Raw genomic sequence first — 10,748 nt, 5'->3', positions numbered from 1 at the left:
TTTTATAAATATTATTGTCACGGATCAATATCCAGTAATTATTTCATCTTTATTTCACCATCATTTATATCACCTTAAGTTGAAAGGAGATTCACTTATGCCTTATTAATTATAACTATATTATATCTAAAATCAAAAGTAGATATTATTTCTCTACTCGATGCTATCAATATTTATAATATGTTAATAGAAACTCTAATTGTGAAAGAATACAGTTATACTGGACAATGGTATTATTAAAAAAAAATAATAACATATAAAATTTATTGTTCATAAATCATAATTAGTTTTTCACAATCACTGAGAAATTTTGAAATTAAATTGTATTCCTTTTTTCTCAAATCATAATATTGCAAACCTCAATTTTTTGTAAGCTGTTTGAAGAATATTTATGTAGGTTCTACCATCATTTCCGATATCTAAAAAAAATAAAAATAAACATAAATATATGAATAATAAAAATATATTTAAAAAATACTACTAATACTTGATTTTCACTACTTTTTATTATTTTTTTAAATTTATAAATTGATCAACCCATAAAGTCATTAATTTAGATTTTTAGTCATCAAAGAAGTATAATGCTCTAATTTACAGTTATTAATGGAGTAAGTATGTTTCCATTTGCAGTCATCAAATTGGCAGCATGCCTCTATTAGTATATCTCGATTTGTTATTATATTACAAACAGGATTCTTTTAAAACAATTTAATGGCATAAAATTATATAAAAATGAAAGTCTAAACGATGATATATAGGCAACTAACTGTATTAAGTTTTATGATAATTTATTATTATTTTATTAATTATACTCTGAAAACAAGAAAACAATCATAAATAATAAGTTTTTTTTTCAAGTAACGCTGAATTGGAAAAAAAAAATCCGCCTTTAAAATTTCTAATTTTAATCTTGATACCTTATAAATTCAGTAAGAAAAATGGTTTAATAGGTTCATTTGTAAAGATATGGTTCTTATCTTATTTTATAGACCAATATGTTTTTGTTATATTATTTACAAATAAAATAGCTTACGTTAACATTTTGTGGCACTGATAGAGCGTAAACTAGTGCATCAGCTATGTCTTCTGTACTCAGGCAACGTGTTTCTGGACGAATGTCTAGAAACGGTTGAATCATTGTGGTTTTTACTGCTCCAGGACTTAAGCTCTAAGAAGAAATAAAATGTTTACGTCAATACTTTAAATTTAAGCCTTGAAAGAAGTATGGCATTTGTAAGTAATAGTAACCATAGTGTGTAACAAATAAGCTTAAGGGCAACAAAAAAATGGTACTTACTGTCACTCGAATTTTAGAATTTTTTTCTTTAAGTTCCATTTTTAAAGTTTCAGACAGAACTGTCACAGCGTGTTTTGATGCGCTGTAAACTGGACCCACAGTTCCAAAAATCCTGTGCCCCATATTGCTTAAACAGTAAAATTACCTTAGTGATATATTAGTTGGAAAAGTGATTAAGAAATAAATGATCAAGTTACTTAATTATGATAATATAGACAAAGTAAATAAAAATATATATTTAAAAATTAAACTTGAAAACAATCAGAAATTATTTCAAGACATTTTGTGAAATCAATTTGCTAGCTTCACCACGTTGCTAAATATTTATTTATTCCAGAAACCTGGAGGCTAAACCAAGTCCTATCCATTCTCCGTAAAATGCCAGAAGTAGTAGAACCAGAAATATAAAAATTATGAAGAAGAGTTATCCTAAAATCTTAGTACAATTTTTGGAGTATAAAAATATGACTGGATGTATACTTTTTCACAGATGAGGTGTTTCTTAAATGATTGATTCACTATGATTTCCCATTAATATATTCAGCAATATGGAGATTTTAATTCTGCAATGTAAATTTATTTTTAATAACTCTATTGAAATGTTCAACTGTATATTATATTATAACATTTAGTAAATTTTATCTCAGTTATAATGGTGTGATACAGGCGTATAGAAAACCTTCCCATTCGTAGTACTATAATGATTTTTTTACTTTAGCAGGTCTTGTGGCCATCTTCTTTTTTTGCACCTTGGAGGGTTGTCAAAAATGGAAGAGGAGGCAAGGATAGAAACTAGTAGGTTTGGGAGTTAATAATGGAATGAACGATATCTGGTTCGGGCTAGTTCGGTTACATTAAGGATATTATGAATGATTTTGAATTGTAAGAGGGATACGAAGGTTTAGTGGAGCCCCAAAGCTCACCTCCGTATGTCCAGATTGGTCTTATTACTATCTGTAATATAAATCTGTCTTTTGTAAAGAATTGGAAGTTTAGACCGTTTGTCCAGTAAGTGCGGTAATAGTCGAAATTGGCGAGCAATTTCATATCTTTTCAGTCTTGTGTGAGGATTCCAGGATCAGGTCATTAATCCAGATGCAGTCGAAGGTAGCGGATCTGTTTGACAGGGGTAAGAGCAACATTATTAAAGGAAACTGTACGGCAGTCGGTAGGTTTACGACGAAGGCTAAAGGTGATTTGATGGGATTTGTTGGAATTTATTTTAATCCTCCAATTACGACACCATTCTTCGAGGGCTGTGATATGGGATTGGAGAGTTTTGAATGCAATTAACGGGTTATTACTAACTGGGAGCAAATAATTGTCACCTATATACCTGGTGAAGATAGTGTTAGGATTGGTAGGAATGTCAGCTTTGTAGAAGGTGTAGAAGATGAACCGAGGATACTACCTTGAGGGACACCAGCGGACTGAGAATAGAGGGATGACTAGGAACCATTGTGGTTTACTTGGAATAATACATCAATAAGAAAGGGCAATTTAGTATAATCTAATATACTAATATAAATTTAAATAACTATGTCATATAAAATGTTTTATTAATTTAGTAAAAAAACAAAAATTATGAAAATACTCTGCTTTATAAATTATTTAAAAATGTAAATGATGTTAATAAATAAATGCACTACTTAACAGTTATGTAATTGTAAATAAAAAACGTTGTTCGCTACATACTACGTATATTATATTATTATAACAACTAAAAAAGCCGATACAGTAGTTTTCTACAACTATATTACTATTACTATAGCACTGCTTGTTGTCTACAACTGGATTGCTGGTTTTCGTTACTTTATAATAAGCTTTGAACTACTGTAATGTTTTATGCGTTGTTTACAACTGTCCAGCTAGTAGTCTGCTACTGCACTATTATTTTTCTAATACTGTAGTTATAGTAGTCCACTGCTGTATTGTTATTAGTCTAATAGTGCTGTTCTAGTTATCTACTATTAGAGTACTGTGGTAGTACTAGCTTTTTATCACTGTAGTGCTAGTTGGCAATAACTGTACTCTTACTTTTCTAACATTGAACGGTAATTTGTCTATTAATGTACTATTTGTTGTGTTGGCTGGGACTTTAGGGCGTAAAAACCCTGAGTTCATCAACCCCCATGTTTCCCGCTTTATAATTCTATTTCATTTATATTTATAATCCTATTTCACTTTTTAAGTTAAATTTTTCTCTTTAAATAATTAAGAAAAAATTTAAATAATTACTTCTTTTAGATTTATTTAGTACGTTTAAGAAACTTTCGGATTTAAATCTTATTCAAAAGGTCATTCCTTTTTTAGAAAACCAAAACCATTTCTACGTTCTTCTGGTCATCATTCAGAGCATTCGATACACTCGGTCCCACTCCCAATCTATTTAGGTTCATGGAATAGAAATGACATTCCTCAAATATGTGACTGACCGTTAGTACACTGTTGCAGTATTGACATTTAGGCGGTGGTTGCTTATTGATCAGGTATGAGTTACATTCGTATGACCTATTTTCAATCTGGCAATAGCTACCTCCTCCCTGCGATTGGAACGGTTTGATATGGTCCATGGTTTAATGTTTTTTTTTTAATAGTTTTTAATTTGCTTGGCGAGCTTTCATTCCACATGGCTTACCAACTAGATGATATTTCATTTTTCATCGGAAGACTTATTTCTTGGGGCGTCAGAATGGCCGCGCCCTGACCTGGAAGAGCAAGTGCTTGTTTAGCTGCAATGTCCGCCAGTTCATTTCCAGTGATCCCCACGTGACCCTACTACAATACTGTGTAGTATTGTCCTATTATGTACTGTCAGATTTCTATTACTGTGCTTATAGTTATCTACTAACGTACTGTTATTTGCTAAAGGAATCATAATCTTTTATATCATTAGGTTCTTTAAAAAAAAATTACCGAAAAAACATTCATAATCTGGACAATTTAGCGTTTAATATTAATTTCGAATTACAATTTCTGCAAGTAATACATTATAAATTAGTTTTTTAAACAACATGGCAATATTAAAGTGCATTGATATCTGGCCATTTGTTTGAACTATTAATGAGTTTGGTCTCCACACCAATACCATTTATCAGCCTGAATAAATACAATGTTATCTTGTTCAATGGGGCAGCTTATCTAACGAATAAAAATCTCAATAAGTAGCGATATTTATAACATGATATATGAAATTAATCATTTCGAAACAATCATACATAAGTAGATAGGTAAAAAAAAATACCTGTTGATATTGAATATATGTCCATCACCAAATCCGTTATTCTTTATTGATTTGAATCCATGTATTACGACCTCCAACAAACCGTTCAAGTTGGTGTCGATCACTGCTCTAGCGTCACTTATTTCTAGCTCTAAATCACAAAATAATAAAAAGAAAATAAGGAATATCAACCATTTTTAAAAATAACTATCGTAAATAAATATGTTTTTATAAAATCATTTTCATACCAGTGATAGGTGGAGCTTTGAAGACAGCCGCGTTATTCACCAATACGCTGGCAGGGCCAACATTGTCTTCAATCCACTTGAACGCTGTTCGCACCTGTTCATCGTTGGTCACGTCGCAAACATGGCCTCTCACGTAAAGATTCTTTTCTGTCAACTCTTTCTCTAATTCCTAAAATAACGAGAATAAGCTATTAAAAAATAAATATAATTAGGATGTAAATTTCCAAATAATCTAAACATAACCACATTGAAATAGGTAAATCATTCTTCTTATATGATTAGTGTTTGTTATTGGAACCAGTCTATACACAGGATTAGAGTAGAACTTTGGACCTAATACATTAAAATTGTTTGGAGGGCAGTAATCAACATAATAATATAATATTTATCTATATTTATTTACTGAGAATTATAACTCTTAAACAGATAAAATTAGTAAATAATCAATATATTTAATATGAAGAATCGGCATGCCCTTGCTATAAAAACAATAGTTTTCATCATATTAAAAGCTTTATATCTTTTAATAAAAATATTTATACATTCATTAAAGCGTATACATAACAATTATACAATTTCTATTCATCTAAATCTCTAACTATTTACTAATAATTTATATTTTTATAAATCACATATTCCGATTTTATTACTTCTTAAACAAATAATTGCTTTTGAAAATTTATAAAAACCTTACTTTTTTTTTTATCTGGTTAGGATCATATTATCAGTAAAATATTAAGTTTCCAATACTGATATATTTTGGAACCTTTGATTTTATATGTATTTGTTATAATCTATAATATTTCTATTATTAACTAATTATTTACAACTCAAAAATTTTAACAATAGGACATCTTGGAGAAATCTCTTCTGGTTGCCAGTAACATTTCGGCCAAGGCCAGATTCAATGTCAAATGTTAGACAGCCGGGTAGCACAGGCTTTTGAAATCGGCTGGGCAATCCATATGAGAGGCCAGAAAACTTCAAAGCATTTTCAACCAAAATGAAGAAAAGGGTTTTCCATAGGAAAGTTCCCGAACCCCATCCCAAAATAATAACATGCAATCAGAAGGCTGAAAGGATGCCCAAAAGAGAAGATGTGTGAAAATATGTTTTGAGAAGGAGAAGGGAGTGAAATAAAGCTAGGGTGAGGAAGACTAATTGAGGACATTCGCAAGAAAGGGATTGGAAAAAATTAGAGAACCTGCTGAAGTGCGTTGCAAAAGAAGAGAGAAGAAAGAGTTGTCGAAGACATTGAAACAACAGAAGCAGTTTGAAGAAACAGAAATCACAGCTAAACAGATAGTACAAGAGCCCACGAGAAGAAAAAGTCAATTATTGCACCTCAATTTTTGATTACTTTAATGAAAACTATGTATAATTACTAGTAAAAATTCATGAGTCTGCCACCTGTAGGTAGGGGAAATAAAAAATGGTGGCTTTTTAAAAACGTTAATAATAATTAATTTTTCATTCGGAGCTCTATATCTTTACATCAACCAACAACAATAGAAAATCTAAGAGATCATTTAAAGTAAAGTAAATTTGCTAAATTATAAGCCCTAATAGAGCTATTTACGTTCAATAGTTCTCTAGATATAGCTTTTTAAAAAGCAATAAAACATATCATAAAAATATTGTACAGAATGTACTGAAAAATAAGTAGTTAGTGAAATTATTTTGAAAAATTACATCTCAAAAACCATTTGACGTAAAGATGTCTGTGAGCATTCAAATTAAAGCTAGTTAAATGGGCTATGAAGTAGTTCCTTACGTTCATTCTCGTAGGAATAGTATTGATATTGATGAATAGTATGATATTTGTTAAAAATAAATTGATTTATAGTTCGGACAAATTTTCAATCGCCAAACTTATATTCATATGCGAATTTCATAAAAACTTATATCCCTACGAAGATAAGTGTCATAAACTACTTTATAGTAAGGTAATTTTCCTTTATTTTGAGTGCTGGCAGACATATATGCTCCTTATGGGTCTAGAGATATATTTTTTTCAAAAATCAAGCATTTTATTTAACAACTAGAAATTAACAGTTTGTGAATTTATTTTGTCAGATATCATAAACACTACTAAATATACTATATACTATCATAAACTATTTTATATTAAATTTAACTAGCTTTAATTTGAATGCTGACAGACAACTGTACGTCCTATGGTTTCTGAAATAAAGTTTTTCAAAACTCAAACTTATTGTCCGTACAACTATAAATCAATTACTTCTTAAAAAGCTATATCTCGAGAACTATTAGAAGTAAAAGCTTAATTAGGGCTCAAATTTCAGCAAATTTACTCCCCTTAAAATAATGTTCTTTTAGATTTTTTAGTGTTGTTGGTAGTTTTTTAAGATATAGAGCTCCGAATGAAAAATTAATTATTTTGTCCCAACGTATTCTTGGCATACTCATCAATTTAGACTAGTAATTATACATATTTTTCATTAAAGTAACCAAAAATTGGGGTGAAATAACTGACTTTTTTCTTCTCTTTGGCTCTTTTAGAAGGAAGCCACTCAGTACTTCAGAATAGTTATAATAATGTAGCAATGGATACTGTATCGCTGTACATTTTATTGACTATTCAATCTATTAATATTATTACAAAAAACTACATATCGAGTATTTTCTAGTCTATTGGCTCATTAGTAGAAATATTATGATTAATTCATTAGTATTTTATTGTTAAATTCTATGATGAATCCAAATATTGTTTGTTATTTTCGACAGCTTGGTAGTCAATACCAGAGCCAACTAGGAACACCAAGACCCACCGGGGCCAGCCTTAGTTCATAAGGCGCCCAAGTCCTACACACTAAGCGGTTACAAGAATTCAAACAAGGTTTCTGTAGTATTTTTAAATATTATTTATACAGCCAGAATTAATTTAAGAACACAATATTTGTTAAATAGAAAACTCTGAGATTAAATATCATTCGTGTCACCTTTATCTACTTTTACGTATACTTCTGGAGAGGATACATATATAAAATAAATTCAAATGTTAATTATAAACAACTTCATATAGCTTAATATAACAGTGGGATGGGGAGAGGCTGTAGTATTTAGTTTTTGATTTAGATGTAATAAAAAATAATAATTTTTTTAGTAAATCGATTCCCAAAAAGGAACCCATAGAAATGAATGGTATAATAAATTGATTAAGCTTATAAAAGAAATAAATGCTATTTCTGAAACACTCACTCGCCTAGGAAAAGTGCTTTAACCAGGAACGTAGCAGTACATATATAGAACAGAAAATGTACTATATATAGTACTGTGAATTTATGAATTTAATACAATAAATTAATTTTATAAGATAGACACTATTTATTAGATATAATATTTTAATCCTAAATGATGGAACGGGTGGCTTAGCAGTAAGGCACAGTGCTACAATCTAGAAGACCCACCCGGTGGAAATCCAGCTTTGGCAGATAATTATTTTCGGTTTCATTGTAGCCTTGAGTCAGCCCTGTGGGTTTGGAAGCCCTCCGAGTTCCACTCAGCCTCATGGAGTGGTACCTATAATTAGGTAAAAATCTGGCGGTCAAGCACCGATCACCTCCTTGCACAACCTTTTGTCAAGTAACAGCCCTTCCTTTAAAGTACTGCACCCTTTACTCTTCATGGGTTTTAGCAGTACAGATTTATTTTTTAAATCTAAAATGAACAATACGTCTTAAACATTTCCATACTCAAAAATTTCCGTTTTTTTCAAATCATCCATTCCTACATATCTTAAGTATTAGAAACAAGTTAAAAGAAGTGGGAAATTAAAAAACAAAATGATCATATTTTCTCAGCCCCCGCTTAAAATGCATTACCAGAATGCAGTAAAAGAGGCCACCTTCAACCCGGTTTCATCATGACATCAACCCCACGCACCCATAAGAAAATTTATTTGGATTACTAATAACGAGTTAATCAAAAAATTTATATTTACTCCTAGGTAATTGACCATATAATTTCAAATATGAAGCAGATGGTCAGGGTTGCGGTCAAAAAGAATAAAAATTTTTCACAACTAATTATTATCTGACGTTTCGGCTTTACAGACTTTGACAATAGTCCAATATAAATTTATATCTCTAATATAAATATCTATATATTGATATCTAAATATAAATCCAATTTATATTTTTGTCTCACTAATAAATTTGTTTGCTAGAATAATAAAAACCATGAAGAATAATATTCCAAAGTGTGTATTGTATTCTCAACAAGGTATTACACAACAGATTGTTATATCAGACTGACAACGGATTCCAAGGCTGAGTCAGTGTTTATTCTACTCTCAAGGCCGACCTCCCAGCGCGTGAAAAATTTCAACCAAGTGCTATTGTGCAGTCTTGTTTGAATTATGATAAACTGCACTAGAGATCAAATGTTTAATATTCAATTTTACTTATATAGAATAACAAAATTATTATGAGATATCGATACGAAATTGTTCATTAAGTGAATACAAGATATATAAGTCAAAACATTTTAACTGTAAAGATAAATTATTTAAATTAAAAGTTTTAAAAATGGGTACCTGACCCTTCAGAACTCTTTGCCCCCACTCACCTTAAGCATACCCTCTCTCCTGGCAAGGGCTACTACCTTCATCCCCTCCGCAGCCAGCCGCCGCACGATGCCCTCTCCTATTCCCTCGCTTGCTCCTGTCACCACAGCCACTCTGTTGCGCCAACGGTCCATCTCTGATCCCCACCACGCTACGCTCACCTTATTATACGCGTCGACTGGAGAGTTCAGATAAGAATTACATTAAACCAGTAATTGTAATTGTAAACAAAATTATTGCAAAACATTAATACATCTTTTAATTATCGATTGGAGGTTCCAGGTAACTTCTGAAAACTCTCACCCTATTCTAAATAAATTATTGCGAAAGATGTTGAAATTCAATTGCTATTGATCATGTAAATGTAGATTTTTTTAAAAATTCAATTCCAAATTGGAAATAAATTTAAAACCCGAAATACGTACTTGTTTGCATTTAATATTAATGAAAATATTTGTTTATAGTATATATTATATTTTATTTAAAATATGATTTAAATCGCAGACTGTTGATGCTTATTTTTAGATCTTGAATGTACATTTTAATTTATGTGTTTACATAGTTTTACATATTCCATTTGTTTCACCTAAAATCAATTGCATTTTTTCATAATTAATTTATAAAATATTCAAGACTAGAGGCATTTTTTGAAATGCTACTTTTTTCCCCTTTTTTTCTCGGGAGTGTTTTATGAGGAACTGAAGATATGAGGTTTGCAAATAAACCCTAACAAATCAAATCGTAAGAGAAAGTATTTGAAGAGAAAACGGAGAGCCTAGGGTTTTGTGTAATGGTGAACCCCTAGAACTTTCGAATATTTATACGTATCTAGGGACCATAATAAGTAAAGCTGATAAAATAGACCAGGAAGTTCTAAATCGAGTGAAAAAGGCCAATCGAGTGTACCATCAGATTTCTAAAACTCTTATAGGCAAGCAGTAATGCCAAAATATGGATTTTTAAATCCTTGTTCCTCCCAGTGTTCCTGTATGGATCAGAAAGCTGGACAGCCCTCGACAAGCACGTAGGAAGGATAACGTCAGCAGAAATGAGATTTTTCCGAAGAATAGTGGCTAAGACCAGGAGAGACAGTGTTAGAAATAAAAGGATTCGGGAGGATCTGGTTGTAAAATGTGTGCGAGACACAATGCAGAGGGGCAAAGGGTAATGGACAATAAACCAATAAATAAAAATACATCAGGAAAGCCAGGTATCATTTGGAAGGAAGACGGCCGCGTGGCAGACTCAGGTATATGTACTCTGAGTACATTGGAAAACGGGGCAGCAATAGGACGCACCATCCTGGAGATGAGAAGACTAGCCAGGGATAGGGACTGGTGGGCTAGATGGACTGAGACTGCGACTCCACGCTTGACAGCACACAAGAGTTAG

The 10,748-nt window shown here is 31.2% G+C and overlaps 1 protein-coding gene across 1 annotated transcript; it reads right to left on the bottom strand.

Moving 5' to 3' along the window:
- Positions 1 to 250: 250 nt before the first annotated feature.
- On the bottom strand, positions 251 to 9,516 carry LOC106691182 (farnesol dehydrogenase). The gene is made up of 6 exons (XM_014436862.3): positions 9,359 to 9,516; positions 4,769 to 4,937; positions 4,542 to 4,671; positions 1,298 to 1,424; positions 1,034 to 1,168; positions 251 to 419 (listed from the first exon to the last, which is right to left on the bottom strand). The coding sequence occupies exons 1-6, from the start codon at positions 9,488 to 9,490 to the stop codon at positions 390 to 392; spliced, it is 723 nt and encodes a 240-aa protein (XP_014292348.1). The 5' UTR covers positions 9,491 to 9,516; the 3' UTR covers positions 251 to 389.
- Between the last annotated feature and the right edge of the window lie 1,232 nt (positions 9,517 to 10,748).

The sequence above is a fragment of the Halyomorpha halys genome, unplaced genomic scaffold (genome assembly GCF_000696795.3).
Source record: "Halyomorpha halys isolate HHAL.00 unplaced genomic scaffold, Hhal_1.1 Scaffold2135.1, whole genome shotgun sequence".
Taxonomy (NCBI): domain Eukaryota; kingdom Metazoa; phylum Arthropoda; class Insecta; order Hemiptera; family Pentatomidae; genus Halyomorpha; species Halyomorpha halys.
This window is presented reverse-complemented; position numbering and strand designations above follow the sequence as displayed.